The sequence below is a fragment of the Macaca mulatta genome, chromosome 7, assembly GCF_049350105.2.
Source record: "Macaca mulatta isolate MMU2019108-1 chromosome 7, T2T-MMU8v2.0, whole genome shotgun sequence".
Lineage (NCBI taxonomy): Eukaryota > Metazoa > Chordata > Mammalia > Primates > Cercopithecidae > Macaca > Macaca mulatta.
Genome location: NC_133412.1, coordinates 175,689,585 through 175,710,111, shown reverse-complemented (window position 1 = coordinate 175,710,111; position 20,527 = coordinate 175,689,585). Strand labels below are relative to the sequence as shown.

General features: G+C 49.1%; 1 protein-coding gene and 1 long non-coding RNA gene across 11 annotated transcripts in view; one reads left to right on the top strand and one right to left on the bottom strand.

Annotated features, from left to right (window-relative positions):
• The first annotated feature begins 533 nt into the window (after window positions 1-533).
• Window positions 534-6,080, top strand: LOC144330401 (uncharacterized). Its single transcript, XR_013396557.1, has 3 exons — window positions 534-668; window positions 2,363-2,529; window positions 5,219-6,080. It is a non-coding gene; the product is annotated as an uncharacterized LOC144330401 (long non-coding RNA).
• Window positions 6,081-6,083: 3 nt separating this feature from the next.
• The window catches only part of ZNF839 (zinc finger protein 839), a 38,872-nt gene continuing 24,428 nt past the window's right edge, over window positions 6,084-20,527 (bottom strand). For 7 of the 10 annotated variants that reach the window (XM_077941739.1, XM_077941738.1, XM_077941740.1 and 4 more), the window contains 6 exons: window positions 18,382-18,606; window positions 14,683-14,775; window positions 13,494-13,643; window positions 9,766-9,903; window positions 9,494-9,623; window positions 6,084-7,331 (listed from right to left, as the gene is read on the bottom strand). In XM_077941739.1, coding sequence (XP_077797865.1) covers window positions 6,427-7,331; window positions 9,494-9,623; window positions 9,766-9,903; window positions 13,494-13,643; window positions 14,683-14,775; window positions 18,382-18,606 — 1,641 coding nt within the window. In that variant the 3' untranslated portion in view covers window positions 6,084-6,426. The remainder of the gene's footprint in view (window positions 7,332-9,493; window positions 9,624-9,765; window positions 9,904-13,493; window positions 13,644-14,682; window positions 14,776-18,381; window positions 18,607-20,527) is intronic. The other 3 variants (XM_077941737.1, XM_077941742.1, XM_077941743.1) reach the window with 2 other exon arrangements.

Sequence of the window (20,527 nt, the reverse complement as noted above, 5' to 3'; positions counted from 1 at the left end):
AATCCCAGCTACTTGAGAGGCTGAGGCAGAAGAATCGCTTGAATCAGGAGGCAGAGGCTGCTGTGAGCCATTGCAGCCCAACCTGGGTGACAGAGTGAGACTTCATCTTAAATAATAAGATCCCATAGAGTTAAAGTGAAGTTTGACATCATGACAATGAAAATAACCTACGAAAAAATTGCCGCTGTTTGCATACTGGGGACGTGACAAGCGATGTAACCTGTCTTCCCTGGCATTCTGCTGCCACAAATCCTCGGGTTTCACAATGTTTGCGGCCATTTCCAGAGTTAACATACTAGGTTAGAATGAGGAAAAGGTGACAGTTTTGAAACAGACTGAAGAGACTGGCCAAAAGCTAGGATGTGGAATGTGAAGGTATGCAAAAGCCTACTTTTTTGTTTGTTTGTTTTTTCAAGTGGAGTCTCACTCTGTCACCAGACTGGAGTGAGTGGCACGATCTCAGCTCACTGCAACCTCCGCCTCCTGGGTTCAAGTGATTCTCATGCCTCAGCCTCTTGAGTAGTTGGGACTATAGGCACGCGCCGCCACATCGAGCTAATTTTTGTATTTTTAGTAGAGACAAGTTTTCACCATGTTGGCCAAGATGGTCTCCATCTTCTGACCTCGTGATCCACCCGCCTTGCCCTCCCAAAGTGCTGGGATTACAGGTATGAGCCACTGCGCCCGGCCTGTAAAAGCCTACTTTAAACTCTTCTTTTTGGTGGCATTACTTGTTACATGGTTCTACATCTGTGTTTGCCTTTTTGTAAGTTCTCTGATCCCAAACTTTATATTCTGTGGGACTATATATATAGTGATACTTAATAAATAGCAGTTTTAGTTTTTTGTTTTTTTTTTTTAAGAGATAGGATCTTACCATGTGGCCCAGATAGTGCCAAACTCCTGAGGTCAAGTGATCCTCCCTTCTCAGTCTCCTGAGAGACTACAGTCATGCACTGCCCAGCCCAGCAATAATGTTGTTGTTGTTTTTAGACACAGGGTCTTGCTCTGTTGCCCAGGCTAGAATGCGGTGGCATGATCGTAGCTCACTGTAATCTCAGCCTCAAACTCCTGTGCTCAGGTGATCCTCCTGCCTTAGCCTCCAGAGTAGCTGAGACTATAGGTGTGCATAACCACGTCTGGCTAATTTTTTAATTTTTACTTTTTAGAGATGGGGTCTTGCTATGTTGCCCTGGCTGTCCTTGAACTCCTGGCCTCAAGTGATCCTCCTGCCTCGGCTTCCCAAAGTGCTGAGATTATAGGTGTGAGCCACTGCACCTGGCCAAGTATAGTTTTTAATTGTGTCCTTTTAGTATTTAACTATAAATACTATTTATCTAAGTTTATTAAGACTATTGTAACTTTATTTATTTTTTGAAACAGAGTCTCACTCTTGTTGCCCAGACTGGGGTGCAGTGGTGCGATCTCGGCTCACCACAGCCTCCACCTCCCAGGTTCAAGCGATTCTCCCCCCTCAGCCTCCCAAGTAGCTGGGATTACATGCACCTGCCACCATGCCTGGCTGATTTTTACAAGCATGCACCACCATACTCAGCTAATATTGTATTTTTAGTGAGATAGGGTTTCACCGTGTTGGTCAGGCTGGTCTTGAATTACTGACCTCAGGTGATCCCCCGCCTTGGCCTCCCCAAGTGCTGGGATTACAGGCGTGAGCCACCGAGCCCAGCCAGAAGCATTTAAAGGCAACATTTCTTAGGATTTCTCTTTCCTCTTCCTTTGCTATATTTATTAAGATCTGACTATCAGCCGGGCGCGGTGGCTCACGCCTGTAATCCCAGCACTTTGGGAGGCCGAGGCGGGCGGATCATGAGGTCAAGAGATTGAGACCATCCTGGCCAACACTGTGAAACCCAGTCTCTACTAAAAATACAAAAATTAGCCTGGCGTGGTGATGCACACCTGTAGTCCCAGCTACTTGGGAGGCTGAGGCAGGAGAATGGCTTGAACCCCGGAGGCGGAGGATGCAGTGAGCCAAGATCGCGCCACTGCACTCCAGCCTGGCAACAGAGCGAGACTCCGTCTCAAAAAAAAAAAAAAAAGAATTGACTATCATCAAAGTAGGCACTCGGGCATCTTGCAGTCTGGAGACCACATGGTCAGCCTTTGACAGGAATGGTGTTGTCCCACTTCAGCCTCCCCTGCATGCTGAGGAAGCAGCTACTGCAATGAGCTGCAGAGGCAGATGGGCTGGGAGAGGCAGGACCCCAGAGGCTCCACTCACCCAGACCTGCCTGGGAGAGGCCTTGGCATCAAGTCCACAGGCAGTCACTTGTATGTTGGGGGTTACTTAAAGAATAAACGCTCTTCAGAGGAGATGTTGAAAGATTTCATACCTGCACAGGATTTCTAGGACAACTCACGTGTCCCTGATGGTGCATGTCCCGGACACCCTGCAGCAAGTGGCTCAGGAAGACTAATGGAAAGGATCAATACTGCTAAGAACAATCAGAAGTAAAAGACCTAAGTGATGAATCTGCCAAGCAACTTCTATCTGAAAGGAACAATGAAGTAGGTTGATTTGGGACTTCTAGCTGAACCTACTGGATGAATTACATACAGTTATGCCTTCCACCTCCAGAAATCCTGCCATTTTAAGTATGAAAACCCAGAGAGCCACAAAATCAAAGAGAACAGGATTGGGGGAGGAATTCCTGATAAGTACATTTTTTAAAACCTTTAAAAATTTTTTTTGACAGAGTCTGGCTCTGTCATCCAGACTGGAGTGCAGTGGCGCAATCTCAGCTCACTGCAACCTCCGCCTCCCAGGTTCAAGCAATTCTTCCACCTCAGCCTCCGACTAGCTGGGATTACAGGCACCTGCCATCACATGCAGCTAATTTTTGTATTTTTGTAGAGATGGGTTTCACCATGTTGGCCAGACTGGTTTTGAACTCCTGACCTCAGGTGATCCGCCTGCCTTGGCTTCCCAAAGTGTTGGAATTACAGGCGTGAGCCACCCCGTATGGCCCAAAAACCTTTAAAATTTAGGACTTCAGGCCAGGCGCGGGTGGCTCACACCTGTAATTCCACACTTTGGGAGGTAAAAGCAGGTGGATCACCTGAGGTCAGGAGTTCCAGACCAGCCTGGCCAACATGGTGAAATCCCATCTCTACTAAAAATACAAAAATTAGGCTGGGCACAGTGGCTCATGCCTGTAATCCCAGCACTTTGGGAGGCCGAGGCGGGTGGATCACCTGAGGTCAGGAGTTCAAGACCAGCCTGGCCAACACGGTGAAACCCCGTCTCTACTAAATATACAAAATTTAGCCAGGCATGGTGGTGCGCGCCTGTAATCCTAGCTACTCAGGAGCCTGAGGAAGGAGAATCCCTTGAACCCAGAAGGCGGAGGTTGCAGTGAGCTGGGATTGCACCACTGCACTCCTGCCTGGCAGCAGCAAGACTCTGTCTCAAAAAAATATAAATAATAATAATATGACCTGGCTAGGCATGAGTCATTATGGGCTCACACCTGTAATTCCAGCACTTTGGTGACCGAGGCAAGCAGATTGCTTGAGCCTACCAGGAGGTTGAGACCAGCCTGGGCAACATGTACAAAAAATACAAAAAACTAACCAGGTGTCATGCTGCATACCTATGGTCCCAGCTACTCAGGAGGCTGAGGTGGGAGGATCACCTGAGCCTGGGACATTGAGCCTGCAGTGAGCCATGATTGCACCACTGCACTGCAGCCTGGGTGACAGAGTGAAACCCTGTCTCAAAAAAAAAAAAAAAAAAAAAAGTGCCTCAGAGGGCATAAGATCCACTCTGCCCTGGCTCCTTTCTCTCCTGCTGGTCCAGCTCTCCCCACCCCTGTGACCATTTGGGAGGTGCCAGGGCTGCAGTGCCACGAGTGCCTGATCAGGGGTACCCAACCAGGGTTGCAGCCACAGGGTCCATCATGGTTTCCAGGGAACACAAGGGAATTTTCTTTCTTTGCCTTTAGTAATAAGTAATAATAACTGAACATGGACCAGGTGCCAGGGATCATGACAAATGCTGAAACCACGTGTCCTCATTGAAGCCCTAGCCAGCCACCCCTGGGAGTCATTTAGGTGTCCTTGTACCCCGGTCTGTGCTCTGTCTTCACCCTTGTTCTTTTTTTTTTTTTTTTTGAGATGGACTCTTGCTCGGTCACCCAGGCTGGAGTACAGTGGCAATGCAAGCTCCGCCTCCCGGGTTCACGCCATTCTCCTGCCTCAGCCTCCTGAGTAGCTGGGAGTACAGGCGCCCGCTACCACGCCCGGCTAATTTTTTTGTATTTTTTAAATAGAGACGGAGTTTCACCGTGTTAGCCAGGATGGTCTCGATCTCCTGACCTCATGATCCACCCGCCTCAGCCTCCCAAAGTGCTGGGATTACAGGCGTGAGCCACTGCGCCCAGCCACGCCTGTAATCCCAAAGTGCTGGGATTACAGGCGTGAGCCACTGCGCCCAGCCACGCCTGTTCTTAATCTGAGTATTTGAAGTATTTGAAAGTACTATGTATACAAAACAAAGTTCTTTATGAGAAAAGGAAATTTCCATTTATCATTCTCTCATAAAGAAGGTTATGTCTATTTCTTTTTTTCTTTCTTTTACTCTACAGGTGTGCACTACCACACTGGGCTAATTTTTTAAAATTTTTAGTAGAGATGGCGTCTCACTGAGTTGCCCAGGCTGGTCTTGAACACCTGGGCTCAAGCAATCCTCCTGCCTCAGCCTCCTAGGTTACATCTATTAGAAGGGGGTTGTAATGTGGAAGCTGTGCATACATCTGTCTCTATGCTCTATTGGGGAACTCCGCAAAGGCCAAGCTGGAAGAGGATAAGGCACAGGGCTCCCAAAGAGTAGGGCCCATGAGTCCCGCTCACTGCCGTCAGTCCCGAGCCTGGCACACAGCAGCACTCAACAGGCACGTGGCCGATTCATGAGGAGACCGCTCTCAGAGCCTCCTGTGTCTTCAATTCTGTCCAGTGGAACAAAGGTTTATTTGTTGCGGTTTTCTGCAGTTACATTGACCATCCATTCATAGTAGCACATACACAGTGGTGAAATTAAGATGTGTTGGGGTATTTGTTAGTGTCCTATAGATAGAAAATAAATGTATACTTACCAGGGCCTCATCCAGACCACGGTCATATTCGACCCAGCATGTTGTGTTAATCGCCTGACAGTGGTTATGAATGATCCTCAAGAGGGCTCTGTCTATATCTCCAGGATCCCAGGAGGACACTCATGGTGGTTTCATGGGACTCTGGACTCCTGAGAAGTGGCCTTGAGTCTACAGGACACAACTACAGCCTGACCTGACCACCCCACGCTCCCAGGCAGCCGCGGCTTGCTCCCCTACTGGCTGTTTGCAGCCTGCTGGAAGACCTGCCTTTCTGTTCCTACCGACCCCGGCTTGGAGATCAAGTGAGGGTAGGAAATGCCCCGGTCACTGTAAGGGCTGTAGGAAATGCTGGCTCTCTGAGAATACAGCCGCCCTCCAGGGCAGGACCTGGAAAGAGCACATCACCAGGGTGACACGTGGTCGCAAGCCCAGCTCTGTCCCTGAGCAGCGCAATCTCTGCTTGGGGTCTCTCCTGATTGTCTCTGCAAGGTGCAGGGAGAGAACTGCTGCTCCCTTTGAATGCTTTCTTCCATGTGTGGACCAATGGCCCTTCCCTTCCTTCCCCATAACACAGCCCGTGGAAATATTGAGATATGCCACGCCGTGACTTTCCAAGTGGGACATCAAAGAACTGGGCTTCTACCCTGAGCATCATCTTGCTGTGGACCTCAAATAAGTCACCCCATCATTTATGCCTCACCTTCCTCGTCTGTAAAATGAGAGGAGAGCCAGGCACCGTGGCACACACCTGTAGTCCCAGCTACTCAGGAGGCTGAGGCAGGAGGATCGCTTGAGCCCAGGAGGCAGAGGTTGCAGTGAACCGAGATCGTGCCACTGCACTCCAGCTTGGGCTACAGAGTGAGACTTGGCCTTGAAAATAAATTAATTAATTTAATTTAATTTAATTTAAAAAATCATGCAAGTAGAAATGACTTTTTTCCCCTCCTATCAATAAAATGCTGCCCAGAATGACTGGCTTATTTTCTTTTTAATTGAACCCAAAAGAAGCTGCTAGTATGGAGCAAGTCTGGTGGAAAAGCAGCAGATCTCCCAGGAGAGAAGGGAACAGGGCAGGGCCACTCATCACCATCACAAAAACTCATGAGCGTCAGATGCGCCACAGGGATTCCTGATCAGGCAACATCTGCTATTGTTATGACAAGCTCCATCGAAAAATGTAGACAGCAGGGTAGAAAGACATTCTTTATAAATAAAAGGTTCATCTGTGCAAAATTCACATTAGAAAAATATACATTGCTTGCCACAGACTTTCTCTGGATAAAATCAGACAAATCTAGGATCTGACTCCTCTTCACTGTGAGGGCTCTGGCTCCACGGTGAGGAACGACTCCACAGCTTCTAGGGGAACTCCTTCTGGTGGGCCCATCCGCAGGGCACGCCCCTCTGCATCGGTCACTATGACAAAGTCCTCCTCCCGAGACACTATTGTACCTGGAGGGGACAAGATAAACCCATCGGAAGTCTGAATAAAAATCTGCTTCTGTCCCTGAGACAGTAACTCATGGCTCCCATTGGAAATTTCAAAAGCCATGGCTTCGCCGACAGCAACCACACTCTCCAGTTCTCTCTGGCCAGAGTGCACCTCCAGCCCACAGGGGAACCGCTTCAAGTCCCCCGAAAGGCTTCTGAGACACCCTTCAGTCAACAGTGATCCATGTGGGCCAGGCTGAGGCCCTGGCTTGGGCACAGTCCTGCAGGCACAGTTTACTGCCACGCTATCCATGGACAAAATTTTCTCAAGCAGAGGGGCCGCCACCTCCGTAGGCAGGACGCTGCTGGGGCTGGGCTGCTGGTTGTTCAAATGGAAGTCACAAACCTTGCTGAGGTGTCCTGCCTCTGCATGTCCAGGCCTCCCAGGCAGCAGGGACTCTGCTCCGCCAGCAGATGACAAGGTGCTACAGAAACCCGGGCTCCTCAGGCTGTCCCGGGTATCCTGGTCTGAAGAGTGTTTCAGAGCATTCTCTCCAGGAAACGCTGCCACCTGTGCCTGGGTCAGCCTCCTAGGCTCTCCTGACTGAGCATAAAGAGGCAGCCCACTGACATCCTGGGATGAGACAGCAGCACCTATAGACCCACTCCTGGCTTCTAAGTCAGCCAGTGCGTGAAGCTGCGGGCCCGCCTGGAACACACTCCCATCGCCACCAGAAACCGTCGTCGTATGGCTTTCTTCAGAATGGGGAGAGACACTGCCATTTACTGGAGGGGCAAAACCGAAACATTTTGGGAAACAGGTGAACATGCGTGTACTGTGTCAGGCCCACTCACTGCACTCACCATCCAAAACCAGCGAGGCCAAGTCACCTGCCCTGCAGGGAAGTCAAAGCATCAATGCTCCTTGCTCCTTGGGATTGGTAGCAATTTTAAAAAATCCATCCCTGTTATCTATTCACAAAGACGGATTTTGTACTGAAAATGTGCTCTAGGAGCCATTCGACAGTGTACTTTTTTTTTTTTTTTTTTTTGAGATGGAGTCTCACTCTGTCCCCCAGGCTGGAATGCAGTGGCACGATTTCGGCTCACTGCAACCTCCACCTCCTGGGTTCAAGTGATTCTCCTGCCTCAGCCTCCTGAGTAGCTGGGATTACAGGTGTGCACCACCATGCCCAGCTAATTTTTGTATTTTTAGTAGAGACGGGGTTTCACCATGTAGGTCAGGCTGGTCTCAAACTCCTTACCTTGTGATCCACCCGATTTGGCCTCCCAAAGTGCTGGGATTACAGGCGTGAGCCACCACACCCAGCAACAGTGATTTTATGCCAACACTGAATGAATGATTGGTGGTTCTTCATCAGAGTGAGCTGGAGAATTGCCCAAAGAGGCCTTTCCAAATACATCCACACCCTCCCAACAACCCTACCCACAGACCTGGAATTCCCAGAGGTCCAGGCCCCTGTATTTCACAATAACCTCCCCAGGTGATTCCAACACATGCCCCAATTAAGAATCACCGTCAGGCTGGGCATGGTGGCTGCTCACGTCTGTAATCCTAACACTTTGGGACGCTGAGGCGGGCAGATCATTTGAGGTCAGGAGTTCAAGACCAGCCTGGCCAACATGGGGAAACCCTGTCTCTACTAAAAACACAAAAATTAGCCGGATGTGGTGGTGGGCACCTGTAATCCCAGCTACTCAGGAGGCTGAGGCAGGAGAATTGCTTGAGCCTGGGAGGCAGAGGTTGTAGTGAGCAGAGATCAAACCATTGCACTCCAGCGTGGGTGACAGAGCAAGACTCTGTCTCAAAAAAAAAAAAAAATGCTAGTGCAGTGGCTCACGCCTGTAATCCCAGCACTTTGGGAGGCCGAGGTGGGCAGATCACCTGCGGTCAGGAGTTTGAGACCAGCCTGACCAAAATGGTAAAACCCCATCTCTACAAAAATACAAAAAAAAATTAGCCAGGCATGATGGTGGGTGCCTGTAATCCCAGCTACTGGGAAGGCTGAGGCAAGAGAATTGCTTGAACCCGGGAGGCAAAGGTTTCAGTGAGCCAAGATTGTGCCACTGCACTTCAGCCTGGGAGACAAAGCGAGACTCTCGTCTCAGAAAAAAAAAATTTATATATATAAATGTATATATATAGAAAACATATATTTACATAAATATATATATAATTTTTTAAGTGCCTAGTTGGTAGGTTCTGGCTAAAGCCAGAATAATAACCAGACTGTGTCTTGTTTTCAAATGTTACATTTCAGCTGGCATGTACAGCAAAGTCTCATGAAAGTCAAGGCATAGATGGATGTGTCCTTGGGACCCATCTCAGCCTAACCACCTCTCAGGACCCTCCTGGTATAGCCCGCTTACCACCACTTGGTGGCTCTTTTTTTTTTTTCCTTTGAGATGGAGTCTCACTCTGTCACCCAGGCTGGAGTGCAGTGGTGCAATCTCAGCTCACCGCAACCTCCTGCCTCCCAGGTTCAAGTGATTCTCATGTCTCAGCCTCCGGAGTAGCTGGGATTACAGGCACACACCACCATGCCCAGCTAGTTTTTCTGTATTTTCAGTAGAGACAGGGTTTTGCCATGTTAGCCAGGCAGGTCTCGAACTCCTGACGTCAGGTGATCCGCCCGCTTCGGCCTCCCAAAGTGCTGGGATTATAGGCGTGAGCCACTGTACCCGGCCTGTGGCTCTCCATTTTAACAAGGCACTCTAGAAAACCCTGAAGACCTCAAGACTCGCAGGGAACGAATCTGGAATGATAGAACACTGGGAGGCTGGAAAGAAACTTGAGAAACCAGAGGGTCCCCCTAAATCCAGCACAGGTCACCCAACCTGAAAAGTGGCAATCCTGGGCACATCTGTGCATGCCAGCAGGGCTGCCAGGCCACGGATACACCCCACAAACAGTGTTTTACCCTCACCAGCGGCCAAAGCATGCAAGGGCCTGGGCTTCTCCCAGCCTCTGCTGTTAGCAGCAAGAGATTCAGTGGTGTCATTGGGCAGGGCTTCTCTTCTGGGCCTTTTCACCGAGGCCAGTCCCTCCTCCGCAGCCTATGAAGAGAAGACCCAATCAGCTAGAAGAGGAAGAAACAGGCAAACCTGTACCTCCTCTTCCTGGTGTGAATGGAAGAAGGCAAACCCCAGTAATTCACCATGCACAGAGTCACCTGGCACCCACTTCAGCCATGCCCACCTCATGTTCCCTCTTCTCGCTGCCGGCTCCCTCTGGCTGCTCCCCATCCATCTCCCGGCTGGGGCTCTCAGGTCCAAGGTTGTCTGGGTGTATTTCTTTATTCCTCAGGAATTCTGTGATTCCTAATGACTCGGCAACCTGAAAAGAAATGGGCCAAGAGAATAAACTTCACCCAAACAGCACACACCCCTAGAAGTACATTCACATGCAAGAATTAAATGACTTCACAGAATTAAATCCTGTGAATTTGTACTGTGAGGTGCCATCTCAACAATGAGAAAGATGAAGATCAACATAATGTTAGATGGACTAGCTGATGATAAAAATGGATCATTATCAAAACTAGAAGGTTCTATGTGAGCACAATTTAGAGGAGGAGACCAATCTTTTTTTTTCTGAGACAGAGTCTTGCTCTGTCGCTCAGGCTGGAATGTAGTGGCGTGATCTTGGCCCATCGCAACCTCTGCCTCCTGGATTCAAGTGATTCTCCTGCCTCAGCCTCCTGAGTAGCTGGGATTACAGGCACGCACCACCACGCCTGGCTAATTTTTGTGTTTTTAGTAGAGACGGGGTTCCACCATGTTGGCCAGGCTGGTCTCGAACTCCTGGCCTCAAGTGATCCGCCCGCTTCAGCCTCCCAAAGTGTTGGGATTACAGGCATAAGCCACCGTGCTCAGCCTAGAACAGTCTTTACAAAAAATTTAAAACAGTCTCTTTAATGCTATCACAAGCTTAATAATGTTAGCTGATACCATGGTAACTTTCTTTCCCACTGTCCCTCCTTTACTGAATTCTCACTGGTCTCTTCAGAAAAACGATCCTGCCTATCCCACATCCAGATCTCCCTTCCCAGCTGGTAAAAAGTCATGGGTCTGGGGGCCTGAGCTGGTTCCCAGCTTCTCTGCCCACGGCCTGGGTGATCTTGGTGAGCCACCATCTCCTGAGTCTCCCTTGTCCATCTCCCTGACTTATCCAGACAAGAGATTACAGCTGCCTGGAAGGGCTTTTGTGAAGATGAGATCTGACTCCATATGCAATGCCTATGTGAAACACCAGACGTGAAGGTGTTAAGAGACAGCTGTTATCATTTATACATGGACATTATAAAGAGAACCCCACAGAGCACGAGATGGGGGCGGGCACAGCAGGAAGGGCAGCAGAACAAGGCTAAAGGAGAAAACAGGCCATGTGGGTTCTGCGCAGACAAACCTGGGCGGTGTCCCCTCACAAACTGAGCCACTGTCATGCTCCCAAGAGGCGATGGCACAGTATGAGCTGCTCAAAAAGCCAGATTCTGTAGGGCATGCACAGTATGTGTGTGTGGCCAGTTCTGCTTCATGGCAGGATGACACCCACACTTGCTTTCTGAGTTTAGCAAGCGGGTATCATGTTTTTTTTTTTTGAGACGGAGTCTCGCTCTGTCGCCCAGGCTGGAGTGCGGTGACCGGATCTCAGCTCACTGCAAGCTCCTCCTCTCGGGTTCACGCCATTCTCCTGCCTCAGCCTCCCGAGTAGCTGGGACTACAGGCACCCACCACTTCGCCCGGCTAGTTTTTTGTATTTTTTAGTAGAGACGGGGTTTCACCGTGTTAGCCAGGATGGTCTCGATCTCCTGACCTCGTGATCCGCCCGTCTCGGCCTCCCAAAGTGCTGGGATTACAGGCTTGAGCCACCGCGCCCAGCCGGGTATCATGTTTAAAAAACACACAGGTGACTGCTGTGCAGGGCATCCACATGAGGCTTAGCAAAAACCTTTTACATTTTCATGATATATAATTTAAGAATATAAGGCAGGGCATGGTGGCTCATGCCTGTAATCCCAGCACTTTGGAAGGCTGAGGCGGGCAGATCACTTGAGGTCAGGAGTTCGAGACCAGCCTGGCCAATACGGTGAAACCCTCTCTCTACTAAAAAATACAAAAATTAGCTGGGCGTGGTGGTGCACACCTGTAGTCTCAGATACTCGGGAGGCTGAGGTGGGAGAATCGCTTGAACTCGGGAGGCGGAGGTTGCATTGAGCCAAGATGGCACCATTGTATTCCTGCCTAGGCGACAGCGAGACTCTGTCTCAAAACAACAAAAAACACCCAAAAAAGTCCAATGTAGCTAAAGGCAATTTGATAATAACAATGACATTGAAATGAGAATTGTGTTGGAACAACCACAAACAAAAATGAATGGCCCCTGGCCGGACACAGTGGCTCACGCCTGTAATCCTAGCACTTTGGGAGGCCGAGGCGGGTGGATCACGAGGTCAGGAGATCGAGACCATCCTGGCTAACGGTGAAACCCCGTCTCTACTAAAAATACAAAAAAAAAAAAAAATTAGATGGGCGTGGCGGCAGGTGCCTGTAGTCCCAGCTACTTGGGAGGCTAAGACAGGAGAATGACATGAATCTGGGAGGCAGAGCTTACAGTGAGCCAAGATCACACCACTGCACTCCAGCCTGGGTGACAGAGCGAGACTCCATCTCAAAAAAAAAAAATGGCCCCTATATAATCCATCCCCAAACACCCACATAAGGAAGAAAACAGGGCTGGGTGTGGTGGTTCATGCCTGTAATCCCAGCACTTTGGGAGGCCAAGAAGGGAGGATCACTTGAGCCCTAAAGTTCAAGACCAGAGTGGACAACATAGCAAGACCCCATCTCTATGAAAAATTTAAAAATTAGCTGGGCATGGCGACACACGGCTGTAGTCCCAGCTACTCAGAAGGCTTATGTGGGAGGATTGATTGGGACCAGGAGGTTGAGGCTGCGGTAAGCTGTGATTGTGCCACTGCACTCCAGTCTGGGAGACAGAGGGAAACCCTGTCTCAAAACAAAAACAAACAAAAGAAGAAGAAAATGATACCTGAGGTTTTAACTCTGATCATCAGTGAGTGGGAAGATTATGGTGTTTTCCATTTTCTTTTAGCTTATCTTCATTTTTGAGTTTTCTGGAACAGCATTTATTGGTTTAAGAAAAAAAAATTGGGGGCCGGGTGCCGTGGCTCACACCTGTAATCCTAGCACTTTGGGAGGCCGAAGCAGGCAGACTGCCTGAGCTCAGGAGTTCGAGACCAGCCTGGGCAACACGGTGAAACCCTGTCTCTACTAAAATACAATAAATCAGCCAGACATGGTGTTGTGCGCCTCTAATCCCAGCTACTCAGGAGGCAGAGGCAGGAGAATTGCTTGAACCTGGGAGGCAGAGGTTACAGTGAGCTGAGATCGTACCACTGCACTCTAGCCTGGGCGACAGAGCAAGACTCTATCTCCCAAAAAAAAAAACAAAAAGAAAAAAAATTCACTTGATGGGGAAAAACTAAAATGAGGTACAACAGGAAAATGTTATTACTAAAAACATTCTCCTTCATACATTAAGTTTTTTGTGGTTTTTTTTTTTCGGAGACAGAGTCTCACTCTGTCAACCAGGCTAGAGTGCAATGGTGCAATCTCAGCTCCCTGCAACCTCCACCTCCTAGGTTCAAATGATTCTCGTGCCTCAGCTTCCCGAATAACTGGAATTAGAGGCATGTGCCACCGCGCCCAGCTAAATTTTATATTTTTAGTAGAGACTGAGTTTTGTCATGTTGGCCAGGCTAGTCTCGAACTCTGACCTCAAGTGATCCACCCGCCTCAGGGTCCCAAAGTGCTGGGACTACAAGCATAAGCCACTGCACCTGGCCCTTCTTTCTTTTGTCTAACTCTACGAGCAAAACTCTTTCTGCCATGGGAGATTGTTACCTTATCATTGTTTATTTCCAGGGTCTCCTGGGAACACAGACCAGAACTACTGAGGTAATCTTGGCACATTTTCTTAACCATTTTATGCAACTCTTCAAATTCCTTATATATAGCTGGGAAAAAAGGCTTTGCTAGATGATCTTTTTCAACCTTAGTGAAGATAAAGACCAAAAAAAAGAGTTTAAACTCGAGGCACTGATATGGAAAATACAAAAGAATATCTAAACAAAGTTTCAGTTCCTTACCCCCCCAGCAGCCACTCAGTGGTGTACGTTTCCTTCAGTCCCCAGTGAGCACCTACTGTGTGCCCTGCATGGCGCAGGGAAGCCAGGATGGGCATGGGAGGAGCAGGCCAAAAAACAAACAAGCCTTGGGTTGGAGCCACGTAAGGCACAGGTGAGCTCCGGGACAGGGTGGGAAAGGAAGGCAGAAGGCCCTGAGCCCCGGCTGGGTTGTCAGCTCCAGAGGGAGTGTGGGGCACAGGCAGCCTGGGCTGTAGCCTCAGAGTGGGCTCAGAGGGAGCAGAGCCTTGGGCAGAAGAGGCCAGCTGGGGTGAGTGGGCTCCAGGAGAGCCCAGGATGGCTGTTATTTGTGGCTGCCACTTCCATTCCTCCCGTACCAAGTTAAAAGTCAAGGGAGTGGATGGGCACCCGCCTGAGACACCCAAGTACCCAGGCAGCAGTCCCCACACCAGGCACAGTGTGTGACCAACAGGCTCACTTCAGCTGTCCTGGAAAAGGAAAACGATTCCAAATGGCCAGGCTCTTTCCAAAATGACTATGAGCTGGGCACGGTGGCTCACACCTATAATCCCATCTCCTTGGGAGGCCAAGGCAGGAAGATTACCTGAGGCCAGGAGTTTGAGACCAGCCTGGGCAACAAAGCTAGACCCCATCTCTATAAAAAAATTTTTTTAAATAAATTAAAAATTAGCTGGGTATGATGGTGTGTGCCTATAGTCCCAGCTACTTGGAAGGCTGAGGTGGGAGGATTGCTTGAGCCCAGCAGTTTGAGGCTGCAGTGAGCTATGAAGGCACCACTGCACTCCAGCTGGGCGACAGAGCAAGACCCTGCCTCAAAAATAAAATTAAACAACTATGCAGGCTATTGAAAAATAAGTAATAAATAATATTATTTCTAAATAACTTCTAATCATCCCGCTATATTTAGAAACACTAAGAGTACTCACCTTCATCAGAAGAAACTCATACACTGTCACAACCTGAGCCAGCTGAGGTAGGGCCAATTCCACCAGATCCTCCGGGTCACACTGCTGGAGGAACTACCAAGGGAAAGCATTTCATGCCTTTGAATGTCCCACAATAATTTCCCAATAGCCAACAAGTTGGTGCAACATACAACATAAAAAACAGAAAGTTCTCCAAAAATTTCAGTCACCAAGTAACTCTAAACATTCTGCTTTATTAACTATTTCACTTTTTTGCTCCTTAATGAAGTACTATGATCCATTCTGGGTTCCCCACGACAAGCTCTGGGCATGTCCTGGGCACAGGCCCTGGAATAAGGACACAGTGATAAGGAGATGTGTATCCCGCCCTCCAGGACTCACCCAGGCTGTGCCGCAGGTGAGGGGACAGCACAGCTGGAGGCGGTGCCTGGAAACAGACAGGTCAGAGGGGCTGAAAGGCAACCCAGGCCCAGGCTGAGGGGCCAAGGGGTTTGGATTCCCTTCTCCAAGCAGTTGTGGAGGGAGGTTTTAGGAAGGTGCCTCGGGTGGTGGTGCAGAGGGTGGGGCAGGGCTGGAAGCCTGGCAGGCAGTCAAGACTACCCCCAAAGTACAGGCAGGAAAAGATGAGGACTCAGGTAAGAACAGGGATGTGGGTGGCAGTGGAGGGATATGAGGGGAGGGCACAGTCCTCCAGGCTTAGCGACCACAGGACATGGGGAGCAGTGAGTGAAGGAGAAAGTCAAGAATGGCTCTGGGTTCCCAGCTTGAGCCTGGGGTAGGCGAAGCGGCCCCTGACAATGCAGGGGTGGACAGGAAGCCAGCCTGTGGGCTCTACTCTGCTCAGACATGAAAGGCAGAGGGGTTCACAGGATAGCCAAGTGGAGATGTTTCAATGAAGAGATCGGAGGCACCAGAGAGGTCTGAACAGGAAGTGTGGGAGTCTGCAGAGGGAAGAAGGCTTGGGAAACCAGGAGGATGGTGAGATTCCCAGGGAAGCAATAAATTGAGGGGGAAGCTGAGGAAGTCCTAGAAGTAGGAAGTCTTCTGAGGTCCAGGGAGGTCACAAGATCAGTGCTTAGAAGGCCAGACGCAGTGGCTCGCACCTGTAATCCCTGCAATTTGGGAGGCCAAGCCAGGAGGACTGCTTCAGGCTAGGAGTTTGAGACCAGCTTGGACAACATAATGAGACCCTGTCTCTAAAAAAAATAAAAAATTAGCTGGATGTGGTGGTGTGCACCTGTGGGCCCAGCTACTCAGGAGGCTGATGCAGGAAGATCAATTGAGCCTGGGAGGTGGCCACTGCACTCCTGGGTGACAAAACAGGACCCTCTCTCAAAAAAAAAAAAAAAGATTGGCATTTAAGGAGAGAGTGAGAGATTGAGTAGGAGCTACAAAGGGCTGGAAGGGCTTCAAAGAAGGGCCACAGATGCTTGCAAAACAAGCAGAAAAGTTACAGAAAAATATTTTCATTGTAAGACAAAAATGTTTAATTAAGACCTTCAAAAACCCTTCGAAAGAAGTGACCAGCTGACTTTCAACTCCACAGGAAGTGGGAGAAGGTGGGAATATCGGATATTACCTTGCCATGGCCTGACCTAAATTCTGTAGGAGCTTAATAACAGGAGACAGGGAAACTCCGCAATTTTCTGCTTAACACTCAGTTTCAAACAACAGTTTTCTTTTTTTTTTTTGAGACGGAGTCTCGCTCTGTCGCTCAGGCTGGAGTGCAGTGGCCAGATCACAGCTCACTGCAAGCTCCGCCTCCGAGGTTTACGCCATTCTCCTGCCTCAGCCTCCCGAGTAGCTGGGACTACAGGCGCCCGCCACCTCGCCCGGCTAGTGTTTTGTATTTTTTAGTAGAGACGGGGTTTCACCGTGTTAGCCAGGATGGTCTCAATCTCCTGACCTCATGATCCACCCATCTTGGCCCCCCGAAGTGCTGGGATTACAGGCTTGAGCCACCGCACCCGGCCTTTTTTGTTTTTTTTTGAGATGCAGTCTCGTTCTTGTCCCCCAGGCTGGAGTGCAATGGCATGATCTCGGCTCACTGCAACCTCTGCCTCCTGGGTTCAAGTGATTCTCCTGCCTCAGCTTCCTGAGTGGCTGGGATTACAGGCACCCGCCACCACGCCCAGCTAATTTTTGTATTTTTAGTACGTAAGGGGTTTCACCATGTTGTCCAGGCTGGTCTCGAACTCCTGACCTCGGGTGATCTGCCTGCCTCGGCCTCCCAAAGTGCTGGGATTACAGGCATGAGCCACCGCACCCAGCCTCAACTGACAGTTTTGTCAGGTGACTGGTTTCACTGTCCTCTTTCTCCCCCAAGAGTAGGGCCCTGTCTATCTGGTACACACTGTCCCTTCCATCCCTAGAACAGGGACTGATAATTGATGGACACCCAGTAAATGTATAAATATCCATTTCTGGAGAAATTATCATCTGTAAGTTAAGAATGGTTCTGAAGCCGGGCGTGGTGGCTCAAGCCTGTAATCCCAGCACTTTGGGAGGCCGAGACGGGTGGATCACGAGGTCAGGAGATCGAGACCATCCTGGCTAACACGGTGAAACCCCGTCTCTACTAAAAAATACAAAAAAACTAGCCGGGCGAGGTGGCGGGCGCCTGTAGTCCTGGCTACTCGGGAGGCTGAGGCAGGAGAACGGCGTGAACCCGGGAGGCGGAGCTTGCAGTGAGCTGAGATCCGGCCACTGCACTTCAGCCTGGGCAACAGACCCAGACTCCGTCTCAAAAAAAAAAAAAAAAAAAAAAGAATGGTTCTGAAGGCCAGGCACGGTGGCTCACATCTGTAATCCCAGCACTTTGGGAGGCCGAGGCGGGCAGATCACAAGGTCAGGAGTTTGAGACTAGCCTGACCAACATGGTAAAACCCTATTTCTACTAAAAATACAAAAATTAGCCAGGTGTGGTTGGCAGGCACCTGTAATCCAAGCTACCCAGGAGGGTAAGGACGGAGAATGACTTGAACCCGGGAGGTGGAGGGTGCAGTGAGCTGGGATCGCACCACTGCACTCCAGCCTGGGCGACAGTGTGAGACTCCATCTCAAAAAAAAAAAAAAAATAATGGTTCTGAAAACCATTTCCATTGTTTTCTTTTTTTTTTTTTTTTTTTTTTTTTTTTAGACGGAGTCTCGCTGTGTCTCCCAGACTGGAGTGCAGTGGCGTGATCTCGGCTCACTGCAAGCTCCGCCTCCCGGGTTCACGCCATTCTCCCGCCTCAGCCTCCCAAGTAGCTGAGACTACAGGCGCCCGCCACCACGCCCAGCTAGTTTTTTGTATTTTTAGTAGAGACGGGGTTTCACCATGTTAGCCAGGATAGTCTCGATCTCCTGACCTCGTGATCCACCCGCCTCGGCCTCCCAAAGTGCTGGGATTACAGGCTTGAGCCACCGCGCCCGGCCCCATTTCCATTGTTTTCTAAACTGCTTCCATATAAACGCAAGTTATAATTATTCCAAAACTTATCAAGTCAAGCAGCTTTCGAGCTTCACCAAAGGCCATATAGTCACTTTAAACGGTAAGAGTATGAATTAGTTCAGATATTACTGTCCTTGGCTTCATCACACACTTAATGCAATGACATTTCAGGTGACCGGTTTAGGTGATTCAGAAACTAATAGTGAATTGCCACATATCATGCTAAAGACATGGTTTTCAAGCCCAGGGTTGTAAGAGTGAGGTACCTCCTTGAGCCTGGCTTTGCTTGGCGACGCCCTCTGCTCCCCTGCCGCAGCAGGGCCACCAGGTAGCTGAGCGGCTCTTCTCTGCTGGAGGACAGCTGTGCGGGACTCTGCAGGGGTCTCTGAGCATGCACGTCTTCTAGGTCCTTGGTATCTCTCTGATCCCAAAAGAGCTCCATTTTCTGGTTCAGATGGCAATGTCTCTTCAATGTCTATAGACTGACCATTCTAGACAGTGTAAAACAAGCATGCTTTATGTACCCCATAAAAACCTTTTGGTGGCTGGGCGCAGTGGCTCACGCCTGAAATCCCAGCACTTTGGGAGCCTGAGGTGGATGGATCATTTGAGGTTAGGAGTTTGAGACTAACCTGGCCAGCATGGTGAAACCCCATCTCTACTAAAAATACAAAAAATTAGCCAGGCATGGTGGCACATGCCTGTAGTCCTGGCTACTTGGGAGGCTGAAGCAGGAGAATCACTTGAACCCAGGAGGCAGAGGTTGCAGTGAGCTGAGATCGCAACCCTGCACTCCAGCCTGGGCGACAGAGTGAAACTCTGCCTCAAAAAAAAAAAAGAAAAAAAACCCAAACCTGTTTGTTTAAATTTTGGATTTGGAGGTACATGCGCAGGTTTGTTACATGGGTATACTGTATCATGCTGAGGTCTGGGCTTCTAATGATCCAGTTGCCCAAGTAGTGAACACAGTACCAAATAGGTAGTTTTTCAACTCTTGCTGCACTCCCTCCTTTCCTGCCATGAAAGCCTTAAAGCAGAAAAATGTCAAGTCAAAAGCAATGAACTTGCTAAATTATTTCTTCTTCACATAATCAAGAAATATTAACTATAATCAATGCATCTTAAATGTTCCCAACAAAATCCCTGTTGGACACAGGATCAATATTAGCTAGGCAGGCTGGGTGCACTGGCTCACCCCTGTAATCCCAGCACTTTGGGAGGCCAAGGCAGGAGGATCACTTGAGCCCACAAGTTGGAGGCCAGCCTGGGCATATAGTGAGACTCCATCTCTACAAAAAAAAAAACTAAGTTAAAAAAAAATTGGCCAGGCACAGTGGCTCATGCCTGTAATCCCAGCACTTTGGGAGGCCAAGACTAGAGGACTGCTTGAGCCCAGAAGTTTGAGACCAGCCTCTACAACATGGTAAAACCCTATCTCTACAAACATACAAAAACTAGCCAGGCCTGGTGGTGTGTTCTGCAATCCCAGCTACTTGGGAGGCTGAAGTGGGAGGACTCCTTGAGCCCAGGAGGTTGAGCCCTGGAGATTGAAGTAGCAGTGAACCATGGATGCAACACTGTGACAGAGTAAGACCCTGTCTAAAAAAAAAAAAAAAAAAAAAAAAATTTTAAATATTAGCTAGCCTCTAAGTCTGAGGTAGCAAACTGTAACCCTGGGATGTTGACCAAAATGAAACAAAAGACTTCCCTGGAGCTGGGCGCAGTGGCTCACCCCTGTAATCCCAGCACTTTGGGGGGCCAAGACGAGTGGATCACCTGAGGTCAAAAGTTCAAGACCAGCCTGGACAACATGGTGAAACCCCATCTCCACTAAAAAATACAAAAAAATAGCTGGGTGTGGCGGCAAAAGCCTGTAATTCCAGCTACTTGGGAGGCTAAGGCAGGAGAATCACTTGAACCTGGGAGGCAGAGGTTGCAGTGAGCCGAGATCACACCACTGCACTCCAGCCTGGGCGACAAGAGGGAAACTCTGTCTCAAAAAAAAAAAAGGCTTCTCTGATGTGACTGTCATCTTAAAACCTAACCTATATTTTGTTCCTAATTCATTACTTATCCATGACTTTTAAAACTTTTAAATTATTTTACTGGATAGATTTAAAATACCATAAAATTCATCCTTTGAAAGTATATAATTCAGTGGATATAATACATTCGTGAAATTGTGCAACCATCACCACTATCTAATTCCAGGACAGTTTCATCAGCTCAGAAAGAGACCATACCCATGAGCAGTCACTCCTCCTTCCTCCCTCCCAACAGGCCCTGGCAGCCACCAGTCTACTTTCTGTCTCCATGCATCTGCATGGCTTTTGAAGAGAACCCTAGATCTGACCTTGTCCTCAGGTCCTATTTCCTCATTCCCTGACAATTCCCTCCTCTGAAAATAGGAAT